At 41.9% G+C, this 21,194-nt stretch overlaps 1 protein-coding gene across 9 annotated transcripts in view; it reads left to right on the forward strand.

The window, feature by feature from the left end:
• Nucleotides 1–21,194, forward strand: part of klhl13 (kelch-like family member 13) — a 231,730-nt gene that overhangs the window by 179,620 nt on the left and 30,916 nt on the right. For all 9 annotated transcript variants that reach the window (XM_063060495.1, XM_063060496.1, XM_063060497.1 and 6 more), the window contains one exon: nt 1,869–2,010. In XM_063060495.1, coding sequence (XP_062916565.1) covers nt 1,869–2,010 — 142 coding nt within the window. The remainder of the gene's footprint in view (nt 1–1,868; nt 2,011–21,194) is intronic.

Genomic DNA, 21,194 nt, shown 5'->3' on the forward strand with positions numbered 1-21,194 from the left:
AACCCGGGTGAGGGGGAAGGTGGGTGGATGAAGAGTGTACAATGAAGTGAGAAGCTGGGAGGTGATGGAGAAAGAGGTGAGGGGCTGCAGAAGAAGGAATCTGATAACAGAGAACAATAGAACTTTGTGGGAGGAGGGGAAAGAGGAGATGCATGAGAGGGAGGTGATTGGCTGATGAGGACAAGGGGTAAAATGGGAACCAGGTTGTGGAATGGATAAAGAGAAGGATGATGGGGGAGAAATAGTGGTGAGAAAGGAATTGTAGGGGCAGGTGTTGCACCTCCCCACTTGCAGAGTTAAGTGCCATGAGGGAGGAGTGGACAAAGTAGTAACGTAGAGAACAAACCCCACAGAAAGCAGAAAATTGGAGGGTGGAAGAGAAAGATGTGTTTAGTTGTAGGATCACTTTGAAGACAGTGGAAATTATAGAGAATGATGTGCTGGATATGGAAGCTCGTGAGCTGATAGTTAAGGACAAGGGGAGCTTAATCCCTGTTATGGTGACAGAGGTATGAAGTGAGAGCGAATATCCGGGAAATGGAGAAGATGCGGGTGAGGGAAGCATAGATGGTAGAGGAAGAGAAACCCCATTCTTTGAAAAAAAGAGAACATCCCAGATGTTCTGGAATGGAATGCTTCATTATGAGAACAGGTGCGGTAGTGATGGAGGAACTGAGAAAATGGAATAGCATTTTCACAAGTGACAGACTAGGAAGAGGTATGGACAAGGTAGCTGTGACATTCAGAGATGGAGACAAGAGAAATTGAGTAAGAGGGAGAGATAGCAGAGATGGACCAAGTAAATCTGAGGGCAGGTGGAAGTTGGAGGCAGAATTGATGAAATTGGATGAGCGCAGCACCAACGAAGCAATAAGTCATCAATGTAGTCATCAATGAAAGGAATTAGGGAGCATTCTAGTGTAGGTTTGAAACATGCTCTCCCCACTACTGAGCACAATTACACAGGGCGCTGTCCCAGATAAGCAGCATCCATCATCAAAGGCCACCCCCCCCACCATCCAGGTCATGCTCTCTTCTCACTGCTACCATCAGAAAGAAGGTACAGGAGCCTCAGGTCCCACACCACCAGGTTCAGGAATAGTTATCAGCCCTCAATCATCAGGCTCTTGAACTAGAAGGAATAACTTCACTCAGCCCATCACTGAACTGTTTCCACTGAACAGGACTCATTTTCAAGGATTCTTTATCACATGTTCTTGATATTTATTGCTTGTTTATTTATTAGCATTTCTTTTTTTTGTATTTGCAAAGTTACGTTTGTTTTTGCACATTGCTTGTTGTCCGTCTTGTTGGGGCTGGTCTTTCATTGATTTTATTGTGTTTCTTATATTTACTTTGGTTGCCTGCAAGAAAATGAATCTCGGGGTTGTGTATGGTGACATATATGCATGTACTATGATAATAAATTTACTTTGTACTTTGAACTTACTTATCTTGTTGGTTAGACTGCAAGGACTCATAAGTAGCAGGCAGTAAATTAGATGTGCCTGAATTGAGTTTCAAGTTTCTTTTCCTTTTCACTGTCCTTTTGGTGTTGGAAAATTTCTATGCAGTAAGTTCCTTTGTTGCTTCTTGCACAAAATTGTTTGGTACCAATTTGCTTCTATTCTCACAACACACTGTTCCTGCTGATGTGCACTTTTTCAAAATGGTAATTGAAAAAACTTGCTTAACGTACATAATCTTTGATATGATTTACACATTTTTAAAGCTGCATCATGGAATAATGTAAAAATGCTGAGCCGCTGAAAGACTAATTAGTTGGATCGCTATACTGCCTTCTGTGGTATAGAAGGCAACTTTCATTTAATTTCATTGTATTAATTTCTCCATTACTCTCTTTGCAGATCTCTAGTCGAAGAGGAGGATCCTCATCTAAAAGTGTCTTTGGCAAGTGGAGACATGGGTGTGACAACCCATTTGCAGTCTTCAAAGACGGGCAATACTCGCTTCTTCACGAGCAATACCCATAGTTCTGCAGTGCTACAGGTATCCCATTTAGAGATAGCTTTCATCAATAATGGTCTAACATTTATTATTTATGACCTCTTCTAAAGAATATTTATCACTGCATATTTCCTTGTTCTTGGATAACTTCAACTTCAGAATCAAAATCAGATTCATTATCACTGACAAATTTGTTGTTTTGTGGCACCCTTATAATGCACAGACATAAGAACTACTATGCATTACAAAATAAATAAATAGTGTCAAAAAAAGGAATAATGACATTATGTTCATGGACTCATGAACCATTCAGAAATATGATGGTGGAGGGAAAGAAGCTGCTTCTATTGAGTGTGGGTCTTCAGGCTCCTTTACCTTCTCCTTGATGGTAGTAATTAGAAAAGAGCATATCCTTGATGGAAGAGAGGGTTGTGCTATGATGGAGTTGGCTGAGTCTTTTACCCTCTGCAACCCCTCCTGATCCTGTGCACTGGTGGCTTCATACCAGACTGTCATGTAACCGATCAGAATACTCTCCAGTATACATCTATAGAAATTTGTGAGATTCCTTGGTAACATACCAAATCTCCTCAAATTCCTAACACAGCAGAACCAGTGGTATGTGTTCTTTATGATTGCATCAATATATTGGGCCCAGGATTAATCTTTTGAGATATTGCCACCCAGAAATTTGAAGCTGCTCACTCTTTCCACTGAGGACCTGTCTGTGTTATCTTAGTTTCCCTTTCACAAAGTCTGCAAAAAGTTCCTTGCTCTTGCTGATGTTAAGTATAAAGTTGTTGTTACAACATCACTCAACTAGTTCAACTATCTCACTCCTGTACCAACATCTGAGATTCTGCCAATAACAGTGGTGTCATCTGCATACAGTGCCTTGTAAGATTATTCAGCCCCAACCCTTTACTCACATAAGTGAGTATTACAACCAGGGATTATGATCAATTTAACTGAGAAATTTTATTTGTGAATTGGATTTTATTTGCTCCCAACTGTTCCTCTGCTACATTGACGACTGCATTGGTACTGCTTCAGGCACCCATGCTAAGCTCATCAGTTTCATCAACTTTGCCTCTAACTTCCACGCTGCCCTTAAATTCACTCAGTCCATTTCTGACCCCTCTCTCCCCTTACTCGATCTCTCTGTCTCCATCTCTGAAGACAAACTATCAACCAACATCTTTTATAAACCTATTATTCCCATGGTTATCCTGACAATACCTCTTTCCATCTTGTCTCTTTTAAAAATGCTATTCTCTTGTCTCAGTTTCTTTGCCTCCACTGCATCTGTTCCTAGAATGTGGCTTTCCTTTCCAGGACGTTAGAGGAGTCCTCCTCCTTCAAAGAAAGGGATTTCCCTTCCTCTACCATTGATACTGCCCTCACCCACATCTCTTCCATTTCCTGAATATCTGTAGTCACCCCATCTTCCTGCTGCCTCAACAGTGTTAGAGCACCTCATGTACTTACCTACCATCTCATGAGCCTCCGCATCTAATACATCAATCTCCAAATCTTCTGCCATCTCCTAAGCAATCCTACCACTAAAATATCTTTACCCTCCCCCCCCCCCCAAAGCTCCACTTTCTGCAGGGAATGTTCCCTCTGTGATTCATTTGTATGTCCATTTGTCCTTCCCCACTGGTCTCCCTCCCAGAACCTGTCCCTGCAAGCGGCTAATGTCTTCCATTTAGGGCCCCAAAAAAGTCCTTCCAGGTGAGGCAACGCTTCACCTGTGAATCTTCTGGATTGTTTGTTATGTCTGTTGCTTCTGATGCAGTCTCCTCTACATTGATGAGATCTGTTGTAAACTGGAGGACCACTTCATTGAACACCTCTGCTTCATTAACCAAAAGCAGAACTTCCTGGTGGCCGAACACTTCCCATTCCCATTCTGACATGTCAATCCATGGCCTCCTCTTATAATACGATGAGGCCACCCTCAGGGTAAAGGAGCAACACCTTATATTCTGTCCGGATAGCCTCCAGCCTAATGGCATAAATATCAATTTCTCCTTCCAGTTTAAAAAAAATTCCCTCCCCTTCCCCTGTTCTTCTATTCCCCACCCTGACCTCTTATCTCTTCTCACCTGCCTATCACCTCCACCCTCCTCTGCCCCCCCCACCCCATGCTTCCTTCTCCTTACCTTTCTCCTGTGGTTCACCTCCTCTCCTATCAGATTCCTTTCTCTCCAGCCTTTTACCTTTCCTATCTACCTAGCTTCACCTATCACCTAGCTATCCTCCATCCCCTCTCTATCTTTTCTTCCTGGCATCTTCCCCCTCCCTGAAGAATAGTCTCGGTTCAAAATGTTGACTATTTATTCATTTCCATGGATGCAACTTCACTTGCTAAGCTCCCCAGCATTTTGTGTGTGTTATTTTGGATTTCCAGCATCTGTTGAATTTCTCATGGTTATGTTATACTGTCAACGGTTGTTTCAACTGATTGAGAACTATAATGCATGCAGTTTAATTGTTTCCACATAACTGGGCTGTGCTTTATTTGGTCTTTGTGATTCGAATTGATCCCAGTGATTATGTATTCATAGGTTAGTGTCTTCATTTGTTTTGTGCATCACTTCTTTGAGCTTTTTAATAAATAAGAAGTGCATCGAGGACGGCCAGGTGGGAATACCTTTCATTTATAGGGAAAGAAAGAAATATCTTAGCACTTGCAGAAAACTCTTGCTTTTATTAAAACCAAAAATATTTTTAGGTGTGAGATCATAATGTAGCTACAGATACATGTGTCAAGTGATCATTATTGGGAAGCAAGTGTGCAAACTGGACTGTAATGTTGATACAAGTTGTAAAATTTATGTTGGTACTAGTTAGAAGCTGGGATGCACAGGGTTTGTGAAAGCATATTTCCGATTGAATCCTTTTGTGTCAATGCAAAACAGGACATGTATTTGTGTGTTTTTCTGACAGCCGAAAGAATCATCTTTGGCTCTTCTGGAAAGATGCACAAGATGAGGCTAAGGTCATCTTGCTTTTTTGTTTACTATCTAATTCAATCACTCTGCCGATTCCCAAATTTGATCTTGATACAAAATCAAGCAGTGGACAAGCTACAAGGCAAGCCCAAAACATTTCTTGCATATCTTGAAAGGACGACTTTTGTGTCTTTGTTCAACATCAACTTTAAGGCGTGCAGTGCCAGAGCCAGATCAGCTGAAGCTTTGCATAATACTGTATCATTCCTAAAAAACGAGCATAACACTGAAACATTTGTATATATCCTCATGTTCATAAAGGCTTTCGTTTTCTCCTTGACCTGACTATGAATTTTGCACAATATCCAAGTCTGTACATCCATTTGTGAGAGAATGGAGCATGCTTTTGATTCCCCATGCCACTGGATCAAGATCTCACTCTATTAAATCCCTAGCAACGCACGTAAAATGCGGGAGGAGCTCAGCAGGCCAGGCAGCATCTATAGAAAAGAGTAAACAGTCAACATTTCAGGCTGAGACCCTTCATCAGAGGGGGACCAATATTCTTCCGGGCAGATTTACTAGAGCTGTTGGAGTAGTTTAAACTAATATGGCAGGGGTATGGGAGCCAGTATGATGAAGTTGAGGATGAACCAGCAGGTTTACAAGTAGATGATGGGTGTAACAATAATGTAAGGAAGGACAAGTCAATGATTGAGTACAAATGCAGTCAGAGCAAAGAGTTAAATGGTACCTCAGAGGCAAATTTCAAAAAGGCAAAGAATGCAGGACTGGAGGTGCTGTATTTAAATGTGCAGAACGTTCGGAATAAGGTGGATGAACTCATGGTTCAATTCGAGATTGGTCAGTATGACGTTGTGGACATCACTGAATCGTGACTGAAAGAAGGCCATGGTTGGGAGCTTAACATCAAAGGATATACTTTGTATCGAAAGGACAGGCGGGAAGGCATAGGCGGTGGTGTGTCTCTGTTGGTAAGAGATGGAATTGCATCTTTAGAAAGAGGTGACATAGGGTCAGAGAATGCTGAATCTTTGTGGTGGAGTTAAGAAATTGCAAGCGTAAAAAAAATCATTATGGGAATCATATAGGCCTCCAAATAGTAGCCAAGATGTGGGGCTGGGATTGCAAAGGGAGCTGGAAAAGACACATAATAAGGATAATGACACAGTTGTAATGGGGGACTTCAATATGCAAGGGGGTTGGGAAAATCAGGTTGGTGTTGGATCACAAGAGAGGGAATTTGTTGAATACCTATGAGATGGCTTTTTAGAGCAGCTTGTGCTTGAGCCTACTCAGGGAAAGGCTATCTTAGATTGGGTGTTCAGTAATAACCCAGATCTTATGAAAGAGCTTAATGTAAAGGAACCCTTAGGAGGTAGTGATCATAATATGTTTGAATTCACACTGCAATTTGAGAAGGAGAAACACAAATCAAATGTATCAGTATCACGCAAACACGAGGAATTCTGCAGATGCTGGAAATTCAAGCAACACACATCAAAGTTGCTGGTGAACTTTCCCAGGGCTGAAATGGTTGCCACAAGAGGACACAGGTTTAAGGTGCTAGGGAGTAGGTACAGAGGAGATGCCAGGGGTAAGTTTTTATTCAGAGAGTGGTGAGTGCGTGGAATGGGCTGCCGGCAACGGTGGTGGAGGCAGATACGATAGGGTCTTTTTAGAGACTTTTAGATTGGTACATGGAGCTTAGAAAAATAGAGGGCTATAGGTAAGCCTAGTAATTTCTAAGGTAGGCACATGTTCGGCACAACTTTGTGGGCTGAAGGGCCTGTATTGTGCTGTAGATTTTCTTTTTTTTGTATGTTTCTATGAACGCAGCAGGCCAGGCAACATCTCTAGGAAGAGGTACAGTCGACGTTTCGGGCTGAAACCCTGACGAAGGGTCTTGGCCTGAAACGTCGACTGTACCTCTTCCCAGAGATGCTGCCTGGCCTGCTGCGTTCACCAGCAACTTTGTGTGTATCAGTGTCACAATGGAATAAAGGGAATTACAGAGGCATGAGAGAGGAGCTTGCCCAGGTGGATTGGAGAGAGATATTGGTTGGGATGACGGCAGAGCAGAGGTGACTGAAGTTTCTGAGAATGGTTCACAAGACGCAGGATAAATAGGTCCCATAGAAAAAGTTGTTCTCAACTGACAGGGCTAGGCAACTGTGGCTGACAAGGGAAGTTTATAATTGCATAAAAAGAAAGGAAAGTGCATATGTAGCCCCCTGGTAAGGCTCAGGCTCGCTCAGCTCACTTTCGTCTGGGGGGAGCAGCCTTCGGTCCGGCCAAACTGGGTAATCAAATTAGTGTGGATACTGTGTGATGTACTCCACCCCGCCAAATTACAGACAATACACCATATGTGATTAAATGATTACACTTTATAGATCTTACTGTAACTACGTAATTAATAGAGATAAAATATAAAAGGAAAGTAAAGGGCACCAATCTTATCAAAGTTCAACCACTTCGTGCATGACAGCTGGAGCTCAATTAACGGAGTCCACTTTCCACCATTCGATCCCCTCCGAACTCCTCAACTCGCCGCCTGGGACCAACCACGGTGGTTGACTAGATGCTCCACACGAGTCTGTCTTCGTCTCCTCTCCTCGCCGAAAACCCTGGGCCTCAGACTCCTGCTCGGGATCCGTCCCACCACCCAGCTTACAGCATTGCGTCTCCTCTCTCTGTCCCCATCGCACCTTCTGCCTCAAAGCCCGTGCAAACAATAGCTTACAGACACACAAGGAAGAATAACATCTATCCCAATTGGTTAGCAAATGAATACAATTCTCTTATCAGTACTATAACCCAAACAAGCTGCGAGAGAGGGAAGCACTTTCTCAGTAGTTAACATAAGAAAGAAGCCATTTTTATTAGCCTTGGCAGTAACATAAAAGAAGAAACCCCTTACACATATAAAGTAGCAAAAGTGAGTGGGAAATTGGATGATTGGGAAGTTTTTAAAATCCAACAAAAGGCAACTAAAAAAATCTATGAGAAAGGAAAAGATGAAATATGAGGGCACAGACTAGCCAATAATATAAAGTAGGATACCAAAGTTTTTTCAGTTATATAAAAGAGTAAAAGGGAGGTGAGAGTTGATGTTGAACCACTGGAAAATGATGCTGGTGGGTGAGGTAGTAATGGGGGGCAAATAAATGGCAGATGAACTTAATGGGTGCTTTGCATTTGTCTTCACTGTGAAAGACACTAGCAGTGTGCCAGAGGTCCATGAATGTGCCAGGCAAACTCAAAGGTGTTAAAGGTAGATAAGTCACCTGGACCGGAGGGACTACATCCCAGAGTCCTGAGAGAGGTTGCTGAAGAGATAATGGATACATTGGTTATGATTTTTCAAGAGGTCTGGAAGATTGCAGATGTTACTCCTTTCTCTGAAAGGGAGTAAAGTAAAAGGAAGGAAACTATAGGCCAGTGATTGGGGAAGTGTTGGAGTCTATTATTAAGGATGAGGTTTCGAGGTACTTGGTTACTAGTGATAAAATAAGCCAAAGTTAGCATGACAAAGGGAAATCTTGCCTGACAAAGAGTTCTTCAAGGAAGTAACACGCAGGGTGGACACAGACACAGTGGGTGTCATTTATTTGGATTTTCAGAAGGCATCTGATAAGGCTGCTTAACAAGATAAAATCCTATGGCATTACAGGAAACATACAGGCATGGATAGTGAAATGGCTGACATGCAGAGGCAGCAAGTGGGAATAAAAGGGACCTTTTCTTGTTGGCTCCTGGTGACTAGTGGTGTTTCTCAGGGGTCAGTATCGGGACTGCTACTTTTCACATTGTCTGTCAGGATTTAAATCATGGAATTGATGTCTTTATGACAAAGTTTGTGGATGATACAAAGATAGGTGGAGGGTTAGGTAGTGCTGAGGAAGCAATGCGATTGAAGCAGGACTTGGACAAATTGGAAGAATGGGCAAAAAAGTGGCAGATGGAATACAGTGTTGGGGCATGTATGATAATGCATTTTGGTAAAAGGAACAATAGTGCGGACTATTATCCAAGTAGGGAGAAAGTTCAAATGTCAGAGGTGCAGTGGGACTTGGGAGTCCTCGTGCAAGACTCCCAGAAGGTTCATTTTCAGGTTGAATCTGTGGTAAAGGAGGAAAATGTAATGTTGACATTTATTTCGAGGGGAATAGGATATAAAAGCAAGGAGATAATGCTGAGCCTTTATAAGACACTAGTCAGGCCACACTTGGAGTATTGTCCACAGTTTTGGGCCCCATATCTCAGAAAGGATGTGTTGTCATTGGAGAGAGCCTGGAGAAGATTCACGAGGATGATTCTGGGGGTGAGGGGGTTAATATAGGAGTGTTTGGCAGCTTTGGGCCTGTACTCATTGGAATTTAGAAGGATACAGGGGGTTCTCATTGAAACCTACTGAATGTTGAAAGGCTAGATAGGGTGGATGTGGAGGGGATGTTTCCTATGGTGAGGGAATCCAGAACTAGAGAGCACAGCATCAAAACTGAGGGGTGACCCTTTAGAACAGAGATAAGGAGAAATTTTTTTTTAGCCAGTGAGTAGTAAATCAGTGGAATGCTCTGCCACAGACTGCAGTGGAGGCCAAATCCGTGCGTATATTTAAGGCGGAAGTTGATCGTTTCCTCATTGGTCAGGGCATCAAAGGATAGGGTAAGAAGACAGATGTATGAGGTTGAGTGAGATCCGGGATCAGCAAAGATGGAATGGTGGAACAGACTTGATGGGTTGAATGGGTTGAATGGCTGAATTCAACTCCTATGTCTTATGGTCTTGTGGTCTTATCAGGACTGGAAAGGAAGAGGAGAAGAAGGCTGGGGAGGGGAGGAAGAAGTACAAGGCAGTAGGTGATAGGTGAAACCAGGAAGGGGGAGGTGAAATAAAGAGCTGGGAAGTTGATTGGTGAAAAAGATAAAGGGCTGAAGAAGGGGGAATCTGATAGGAGAGGAAGAAAAGGAAGTGGGAGGAGTACCAGAGGGAGGTGATGAGCGAGTAAGGAATATAAGGTTTTGCTCCTCCAACCTGAGTATGCCTCATCGTGGCAGTAGAAGAGGCCATGGATTGACATAACGGAATGGGAAGTGGAATTGAAATGAGTGGCCACTGGAGATCTAGCTTTTTGTGGCAGATGGAATGAAGGCGCTTGGCGAAGCAGTCTCCAAAGCTACGTTGGGTCTCACCAGTATACAGGAGGTCACAGTGGGAGCACCAGATACGGTAGACCCCAATAGACTCGCAGCTGAAGAGCCACCTCACCTGGAAGGACTGTTCGTGAGGAAAGATGTGTAGGGGCAGGTGTGGCACTTGTTCCCCTTGCAATGGTAAGTACCAGCTGAGAGATCCGTGGGGAGGGGCAAGTGGACAACGGAGTCATGTAGGGAGCGATTCCTGTGGAATTAAATCTCTTTTGTTGTTGATGAACAGCTATACCACATTAAAAAAATGTCTGGAAGTTCATGGACTGTCCCAACAGCAATATAACTGTACACCACTCTGCTGTAATAGTTTGGGCTTCATCACCAATATTGCTGCCCTTAGGGAGATCCAGTAGGCTGGAGGCAAACAGTTCAAATGGCAAACCAGTGGGAACATCTTCTGTAAGGGTGAGCTGGAAGTAGAAAAAAAAGCTGCCCAGCAGATTATCGGCACCCAATTGCCCACCATTGAGAACATCTACCATAAACGCTGCCTGGGGAGGGTGAAAAGCATTATCAGGGATGCACCTCACCCTAACCGTGGATTTTTTACTCCCCTCCCATCTGGTAGGCACTACAGGAGCCTCCGCTCCCGCACCAGCAGGCACAGGAAGAGCTTCTTCCCTGAGGCTGTGACACTGCTGAACCTCTCATCACAGCGCTAAGCAGTATTGCATCCGTATTGTACTGTCTCAGTACTTTTATACTTGTGTGCTGTAGCACTTTTTTATTCGCAGTTATTTTGTAAATAACACTATTCTTTGCATTTCTGGTCAGATGCTAAATGCATTTCATTGGCTTTGTATCTGTACTCGGGTCAATGACAATAAAGTTGAATCTAATCTAATCTAATCTAAAATCGCTTTCATGGAGTTTATTTAACTACCAAGCTAGTCCAGTGTTTCAGTTCAGAATTAATGTACACAGTATTACCCTTAGGCTCACTCTAAAGTTAAAACGGTATAATACAGTCAGTGGTGCATGTCCCCAGTGTTGAATCTTTGGATGATGTCAAGAGGGGCTTCTGTTCTATCTTGCAAATATACTGGTCCACATCCCAGAGGAAGGCAAACTGACCCTTCTGGACAATATATTCACCAAAGAGGGAAAAGACTTAAACCTCTGGCAATGTATGACTGGCAGTGAAGCAGCAACAGAAATAACTAGGTGTGGATATCTGTCCCAACTATGCCTTATATAGTTGTATGTACTTATATGATATTGTCCTATCTTCTGATGTTCCAGCAAAAAAAACAATCCAAGTTGTTAAGATTTGTTAGGTCCCCCGTAACTGGGTTGCCAAACCAGCAGAAATGGACCACTTAGTTGGAGTCTGGTTTAACAGAAGCTAATAAAGTTTTATTAAAGAAATAAGTAACACAGTACTCTAATCGTAAGGATATAAATGCAACAGATTAGCAATGATAAAACACACATGTACACAGAACTAGGGTAATAGGAATCAACCAAGCTCTATCGCAGTCTAGGGGTAAAATGATCAGTCCCAAGTGACGCAGAGTTCAGTTCAGCTTAGTACAGTTCGCAGTAATTGCTGTTGTGCCGTTGGGGAGAGAGAGAGAAAATGCAAATTTTGATTCAAACAGACCTTTGATGTTCTTCGCAGTTAGCTTTCGGGCGAACCCTTTTATATCTTCTGTGGTCACTGACTGTGACCCCTCCGTTCCGGATACGACCGTTCTTCCGTGGTGAACCCGGCACCCAGGCAAGGGTGGACACACACACCAGGTTCCCGCCGATCGTACCTTTTCACCCTGTGCGTCTATGGTCGGTTCCCGCGACCAGACCTCCAAACTCCCAACTTGTGGGGGCACACCGCTCTTCCAGGGTCTCGTTATCTCGTGATCTCGTGGTGTGTGTCGTGCCTTAGCGAACCTGTTCTTTTTATCCCCCTGCTGGGGTATCACCTGTCCATCAAACTTCAAACAGTTCAGGTTCAAAGCAATCGGTCTGTCAATATCTGAAATGTGTTTCTTTCTCATTAATCTCTCTTCTCTCTTATTAGCATTTTGAATGTTTCTCCATTGTCTCCCTTATCTTATCTCTCTCATCAGCATCAATCTTCTGATAACTTGGTTTTTCGTCACAGATTATGATAGGCACAGATGGTCAAAGTTTTTTTCCCAGGGTAGAAATTTCAAATTCTAGAGGCTGCATCTTTAAAGCAAGAAGGGGAAAGTTTAAAGAAGATTTAGTTTTTTTTAAAGTGGCTAGAACCAGGGGAAGTGATGGAAACAGATATGAGAACAACATTTAAGTGGCATTTCAATGGGCATATGAGCATGAAGGGAACAGAGGGATGTAGACCATGTTCAAGTACATGGGATTAGTTTGGATTAGCATCATGTACACCTAATTGAAGAGCTTGTTCCTTACTGTATGTTGTTCATGATATCAGCAACAATTTTCCCAGTACTTTCCCTGTGGTGCCAAAAATTCCTACCTTGTGAGTAGTGTCAGTCCTGTACTAGAAAGTATAACCTTGCTCTAACTTTTTAAAAAAGTAATATGATTCCTTAAGGTTGTCATAGCTGGGATGGTAGTGGGGATAAGCTCCCACAACCTATTAAATGTTCCCAGTGGCATGCATCTCAAATAACCTCTGACAACCAAGTGCAGCTCCAGGCCTTCACATGTGGCTTAGCTACTGAGCCAAGTAGAACCATTTCTGCTGATGGGAGAAGGGGCAAAGATGGGTTCCTGGTGCCTTAAAACCAGTCACTTTGGGCAGATGGGGCTCGTCAGCTGTAGTTGGCAGCACATCTAGAAGGAAAATTCTGATCTCTGACCTCCACTGCCATGCGGCTATACCCATTCATGAGGAAGCCTTCGGGAATAAACCCCGAAGGAAAGATCTGGAGTCCCTAAGTCAGTCCTAAATTGAGTTTAACACTGACTGGCAACTCCCATGATACCTCTGGTGCTGAACTGTATTGGTCTCTGCTGTTCCTTTGGATTAATCAGCTGCGTGTAGCATCAAGACCCACACCACCAGGTTCAGCAGTAGGTATTACAAGTCAACCGTTAGGCTCTTGAACCTGAGGGGATAATTTCACTCAACTTCACTCAACCCATCACTGAACTGTTCCGATAACCTATGGACTCACTTTCAAGGAATCTTCATCTCATGTTCTTGATATTTATTGTTCGTTTATTTGTTATTATTATATTTTTATTTTGTATTTGCATAGTTTGTCTTTTACACATTGGTTGTTTGCCCAATCTGTTGTATGCAGTTTTCATTGTTGTGTTTCTTGGATGTACTGTGTATGCTTGCAGAAAATGTGCTACTACAGTCAAAGGCATAGGATCACCAGGAAGAAATTGAAGGCAAATGTTATGCTTTTATCACAACAGGATTTGAGTTCAGAAACATTTTCTACAATTAATCTGTGTCTTAGTGATGCTGTACCTGAAGAAATGTGTAAATTTTCCTTTTAGGAACAAATGTACTCACTGCAGAGGAAACACAACAAAGGTTCATCAGACTGCTATGTGTTGGCAGGGCTGTAGTAGGAGTGAAGAACAGCTCAACTCTATCACTCTATATTTTGTAATACTCTTGTGTACATCAAACTATCTGCCCCCTGCACTATTCAGCCAACAGAGGAGTTTGACTCTCGCCTAAGGTGCTAAACAGGAGAATGAAGGGAAGAACAATAAGATGTAAAGCAGATGGCAGGAGGAGATGGTCATTGTACCCATTATTGAGTGATACTATGTTAACTCTTCCCTTCAACTTTGTAGGTCTTGCAAGCAGATATTACTGAAAGACTTCAGCCTTCTTTGCAGGGAAGTGGATCAGCAATGTCATAGAAGGCTAGACTCATGAGGAGTTTCTTTTGTGTGCTGTGGTAGTACTGGACCCTTACTGTGGTTGGGAGCTGGAGACGGAGTGATGCATGCTGAACTAACTTTCTCTAAAATCTCACTAAGGGTAGTTTGTAATGGTTTATCATACTCAGTGAGCACATGACCCCATTTTATATTATCAATTGATTGACTTCTTAGCAAACAGCGGATTTATTCTTCTAAGTATTTGGTTCTGTTAAAGATTCTCACAGGTTTCAAATGTATTCACTACGAATCATTTTTGGCATCTCCAGTGGCTGATGTGTCAACACTTGCAAATTCCATGGCATCAGTATAATTGGCCGTAATGATTTTTGTGAAAGTTGTTTTCAGTGCTTGCTTGAATTACAGCCAGTTCTCACCACACTGTTCAGCTGCTTGGCTCTGTAACCAGGAAGGATCTGGAGGAAATACAATTGATCCTGTCATCTGAAGGAATACGAGACAGAGGGACTTTGCTGTCCAAAAGCTTTTAAGAATCAATAGAAGCATTTGCATTGCTATCAATCTGGTATTTTATTCCAACACATGGCTTGAGGCAGGACAACTAGTTATCTCAGCATTGGATAAATTCAATGCAAATAGGAAAGGCGGGCTTTAAGATCCCAATATACGCTGTTACATCTTTATAGGTGATGATGCTGATCATAGACACATTTTGGAGGCACTTGTATGTTGTTGTACTGAGTTCTCCAGGGAATTACAAATATATGATCTTTCTTTTTGGGAATATTGGCCTTGATAAGGCATTGATCAGAATATTATGAGCAATTTTGGGCCTCTTAACTGGCATTGAAGAGGGTCCAGAGGAGGTTCATGAGAATGATCCTGGGAATGAAAGGGATAACATATGAAGAGCACTTGATAGCTCTGGACTTGTATTCACTGGAGTTTATAAAAAATGAAGGGGGTCGGGGAGGAGGAATCTCATTGAAACCTGTCAAATATTGTAAGACCTAGATAGAGTGAACGTGAAATTGATGTTTCCAATATTGGGAGAGTGTAGGACCAGAGGACACAGCCTCAGAATACATGGACGTCCATTTAGAACAGAGATGAGGAATTTCTTTAGCCAGACAGTGATCAATCTATGAAATTCATTACCACAGGTGGTTGTGGAAGCCAAGTCATAGGTATATTGAAAGCTGAGGTTCATAGGTTCTTGATTAGGAAGGGCATCAAAGATGTATGGAGAAGGCAGGAAAATGGGGTTGAGAGGAATAATGAATCAGAAATGATGGAATGCTGAGGTAAACTCAACAGGTTGAATAGCCTAATTCTGCTCCAGTGTCTTATGATCTGTGGTCTTCCCTTTGCCATGGATATGCAAAAGTCTCCAAGTACAATTGTCTCTAATGTGCAATACCTTTGATCTAACCACACTCGTATTTCTAAGCTATATTGACTGTTCTATTGTATATCTTACTGTACATACTATTTATTACAAATTACTATAAATTGCACATTACACATTCACACAGTGACGTAACATAAAGATTTTTACTCATGTTTGTGAAGGATGTAAGAAATAAAGTCAATTCAATATAATTCAATTTCATTCGTGTCAGAATCAGAATTAGGTTTATTATCATTGATATATGTCATTAAATATGTTGGTTTTAAGCTGATTACAGTGACATACATGAAAATTACGATAAGCTACAAACATAAATAGTATAAAAAGAGGAATATTGAAGTAGTGTTCATGGATCATTCAGAAATCTGATGGCAGAGGGAACAAAGCTATTCATAAAATGTTGAATATGCATCTATAATCTCCTGCATCACCTCTGTGATCGTAGTAATGAGAAGAGAGCATGTCCTGGCTGATGGGGGTCCTTATTACTGAATGCTGCCTTTTTGAGGCACGATTTTTTAAGATGCCCTTGGTGATGGGGAGGGTTGTGGCCCATGAAAGAGCTGGCTGAGTATATCACCCTCTGCAGCCTTGTTCAATTTTGTGCATTATGCTTTCATCCCTGGCTATGATGCAGCCAGTCAGAATGCTCTACATACATCTGTAGAAATTTGCAAGAGTCTTTGGTGACCTTCCAAATATCCTCAAATTCCTGGTGAATCAGAAATGAAGTCATATATCAATGTGTTGGGTCCAGGCTAGATTTTCTGAAATGTTGACACCCAGGAACTTGAATCTACTCGCCCTTTCCAGCGCTGACCCCTCATGAGAACTGGTAACGCACACAAAATGCTGGTGAACGCAGCAAGTCAGGCAGCATCTATAGGAGGAGGTACAGTCGACGTTTCGGGCCAAGACCCTCGTCAGGTCCTGAGAAAGGGTCTCGGCCCGAAACGTCGACTGTACCTCTTCCCATAGATGCTGCCTGACCTGCTGAGTTCCACCAGTGTTTTTTGTGTGTTGCTTGAATTTCCAGCATCTGCAGATTTCCTCGTGTTTATGAGGACTGGTGTTTGTTCTCCTGACTTCCTCTTCCTGAAGTCCACAATGAAATCCTTGGACTTGCTGACATTAATTGTGAAGTTGTTATTGTGGTATCACGCAGCCAGGTGATCCATCTCACTCCTGTACAGCACCTCATAAACTACCTGACATTCTGCCAACAACAGTGGTGTCGTCAGCAAATTTATAGATGATGTTTGAGCTGTGCCTAGCCACAGTCATGAGTGTAGAGAGAGTAGAGCAGTGGGCAAAGCACACATCTTAGAAGTGCTCTGTGTTGATAATCAGTATATTTTCACCAATGTGTACTGACTGTAGTCTCCCAATGAGTAAGTTAAGGATCCAATTGTGGAGGCCTTGTTGGTTATTCGTGAGGATATGATGACGTTGAATGCTAAGCTATAATCGATAAACAGCAGGCTGACATATGCGTTGCTGTTGTCCAGGTACTCCAAAGCCGAGGAGAGAGCTAGTGAGATTGTATTTGCTGTAGACTTGTGGCTGTAGGCAAATTTCATAAGTCCAGGTCCTTGCTCAGGCAGGAGTAAATTCTAGCCATAACAAAATCTCAAAGCATACCAGTTCAGTATCTGAGCTGGTGCTTATTAATGTGAGGTTCAGTGATGTGTATCCTTTCTCATTTGGAATGATTTATCATCTCCTCCCTGAATAGAAGAGAATGTCTATAGTGTGCACATATGGAGCTATTTGTAGCATACGTGCAAATATGATGAAATATTCATTGCAGAGATGAAGACGGTGTGTGCAGTCAAATATTAAAACACCAGAGAAGTTCAGTCCTTCTGTGATACAAGTGCCAAAGGCTGGGCTACTTCATTGCCCACCATGTGAAAGATAGGTGGATTTTCCTGCTTGATCATGTAGTTCTTGCAATTAGCCTGGGGAAAAAAAAGGAGATACTTTAAAATGCATCAATGGCATGGTTAACTTAATTGATATCTGTGTGTTCACTTGTCTGTCTTTGAAGTTTTGTATAAATGCAGCTGTCTGTGTTACACAAGGCGAGAACTGCAGATGCAAGTGTTAGAACCCTTATCTTACATTTCAATAGTTCAGTTTAATATCAGAGAATGTATACAATATATAACCTGAAATTCTTACTCTCCGCAGACATTCTCAAAACAGAAGAAAACCCCCAAAGAAGGAATGACAGAAAAAACATAAGAACCCCAAAGCCCTCCTCCCCCTCCAATGCACAAGCAGAGGCAAGCAGCATCAACCATCCCTCTTCCTCACTTATTCTAGCATAAAGCATCAACATTCCCACCATCCACCAGCAAAGCCCTCAAAGAGAGACCATGATCTACAGTACATCAAAAACTAGCTGTTCACTCCAACATTTGAATATCCCACAGGTTCTCTCTCTCTCACTAACAAGGAAGAGACAGATATCTAATGAGGTCATAATTCTACTCATGGTTCTATTGACGGCATTTCTCCAGTATCCTTAGAAAGTCACAGAGAAAGAACTATTCTGTGCTCACCTTTCAACTCCTCAATGTAACCTAGACCATATGGCACCTCAACTAGAATATGGAGGTTGTAGTCTGAAAAACAATGTTCAAGTTCCGTCCTTTCCACAGCATATACCTTAACCACTTCTGCAGAAGCATCAGCACGTACAATACTTGCAGAAGTGCTGTGGCTGATGGCTTCGCAGAGAGCCTGTCAGTTCTTTGAAACGGGCATTATGATCTCTAAAATTGTATTTATGCTGCACGGCATGAATCAGACCCAAACCACAGTCTGCTTTCATTGAGGAGTAAAAGAACTTTGGAGCTCTGGTTTTAATAGAGAGCCAAGTTCTCAGTAACAGCATTCTTGTCAATAGTATTCAACGTCTCCCATGTTCATAATGGACTAAAAGCTGTTAAAATCTCATGTGCTATCTACTCCTCTGCTTTACTTCTGTACTGAGTTTTCTTCTGAAGCCTATGTCTAAAGTCAAAGTCACTTCAATCAGGAAAATATTTTAAAATTTGTTTATCAAAATTGTATCCATAAATATTTAGTGTTTTAGATTAATATTATGGTGGAAGTGGCTGATACTTACTGAAATCTAATATGAAATTTGCAGTCCAGAAAGAGTGAGAAAGTAAACTTACTTTTACTTCTGTGAATGACCGGTGTCATTGAAGCTTTCTTAGAAAATTATATCCAAAATTGTCTTTTTGGTTCAAGCTTTAATAAATATAATGATATAATGGAAGGGCCAATTAAGCAAATCAGTACTACCAAGTTCAGTGTTAAGCTGTTGTGGTCTTGAACCTGTCTGTTTATCTTAAGTGTACAACTTCAGCTGTTCTGAATTTCTTTTGAGGTAGTTGCTGAAATTGAAACATAAGTGTATTAGTGAGAAGATATAGATCATGCACGGAACGAATTAGGTGCAAATAATGGGCCATTCTTGAAAATCCTGTTGGAAAATTTCTAAGAAAATATCGATTCATCTCTTGTGTTATAAGTACTTAGACTCAGTAGATGTATGTATCTACTTCTGAGAATAGTTAGGATATAGAACTCATTACCGCATGGAGTAGCTGGGACTTCAAGCAAAAGTTTGCTTTCCCCTGGGAAAAAATGATTTAGTAGGATATCCAAAAACATGAATTGAAGCAAGAGTAAGTTTATTGGACATTAGCACCACTGTGGATCTATAGACATTGATTCCTACTTGCTTAAAAGTGTACACCTGGGTTTTAGTCTCACTTTACAATGTAAATTGAAACATTATAGTTACCAGAATGATAATTGCCTATTAATATCTCTGAAAGACTTTGCATTGAAAAATAAAATTGTTCCCACAAGTACGGAAAAATGTTTCTCTTGGATGAGAGATAACAGATCTGATCATCCTTCTAATGGACACAGGAATAACTGATGGCACTTGCCTTTACTTCTGACCAGAAGTTATACAGATTACTAGTGTACTGCTACTTGCTATTTTTCGATTGGCTGCCCTCCAAATGAAACCAGTCCTCATGACACTGCTGTGAGGTGGAAACTCCCAATCTTTGTTGGCATGCAGCCACACCATTCAGCGAGTCTGGTCTGCTGAAATATTATGTTGTAGTTGAACAACTGGATGACAAGAGACTGCTGGCTGAGTTGATTCTTGAGTTTCTCGGAGTTGCTGACTTGGTCTGAAATTCTGGTTTGAGGAGTGGGGAGATGGGTTGTGATGGGACGTGAATTGCCCATATGATTTGCTGAAGATATTAGCCAGCAAGACAGAGTCATTGTGGATAAGCAATAAAATAAATTCACAAAATGGTGGTAATTAGTCCCACTTCATTCACATGGGTACAACTCCCCCTCTCCCCCTCTGTCCACCCCGCCCAGATATTTCTCAGTTGAAGGCCATCCCCACCCCTAGGAAATAATCCGGCTAAGAGATGTCACTAATGTTTGTAAATCACTTTGGAATAGCGAGAGCGAGGTCTGTGTGAGAGTGGGAGCCGTTCCAAAGTAGATGTAAGGTTGAATTGGGCCAATTAGAAGAAGTGAGGTTTAAGGGAGGTGGCCATTATTGGAGTGGGACAGGGTTAGATTGGAGAAATGGGGCTTTGGTTCAAGCCTTTGGGAAGGAGATGCAGAGACCAAAGTCCCAGATGTTTTCAGAGGACTGGAAAATCGCAATTGTCACTCCTTGCTTTAAGAAGGAATGGAGGCAAAGGAAAGGAAATTATAGGCCAGTTAAGCTGACTTCAGTGGCAAGATTTTTGAGTCCACTATTAAGAATCAGTTTTCAAGATGCTTGAAGGCACATGATAAAATACGCCAAAGTCAGCATGGTTTCCTTAAGGGGAAATCTTGTTTAACAAATCTGTTGAAATTCTTTTAGGAAATAACAGAATAGGCAAAAGAGTCAGTGGATGTTTATTTGGCTTTTCAGAAACATTTGACAAGGTGGCGCACATGAGGCAGCTAAACAAGATAAGAGTCTATGTTGTTCCAGGAAAGATACTAGCAAGGATAGAAGAGTGGCTGACTGGCAGGAGGCAAAGAGTGGTAATAGAAGGGGCCTTTTCTGATTAGCTGTTGGTGACTAGTGGTGCTCCATAGGGGTCACTTTTCACATTTATATGGCAGTGATCTGGACGCTGGAATTGATGGCTTTGTAGCCAAGATTGGGGATGGTACAAAGATAGGTGCAGGGGCAAGTAGTCTTCAGGAAGCAGAGAGTCTACATGATAACTTCAACAGATTGGGAGAATGGGCAAAGAAACGGCAGATGGAATATAGTGTATAGGAAGTGTATGGTCATGCACTTTGGTAGAAGAAATAAAGGTATAGACTATTTTCTAAACAGGGAGCAAATTCAGAAATCAGAGGTGAAAAGGGACCTGGGAGTTCTAGTGCAGGATTCCATAATGTTTAACTTGCAGCTCGAGTCAGTAGTAAAGAAGGCAAATGCAATTTTAGCATTCATTTTGAGAGGACTGAAGTATATATAATGCTCAGGCTTTGTAAGGTATTGGTCAGACTGCATTTGGAATATTGTGAGTAGTTTTGTTCTCCGTATCTAAGAAAGGATGTGCTGACATTGGAAAGGGTTGAGGAGGTTAACGAGAATTATTCTGGGGTTAACACATGAGAAGCATTTGATGGCTCCGGCTCTATCCTGTACTCGCTGGAGTTTAGAATAATGAGGGAGGGGGAATTCATTGAAACATGCCAAATATTGAAGCCCTAGATAGACTGGATGTGAAGAGGATGTTTCTA

This window comes from Mobula hypostoma, chromosome 10, assembly GCF_963921235.1.
Source record: "Mobula hypostoma chromosome 10, sMobHyp1.1, whole genome shotgun sequence".
Lineage (NCBI taxonomy): Eukaryota > Metazoa > Chordata > Chondrichthyes > Myliobatiformes > Myliobatidae > Mobula > Mobula hypostoma.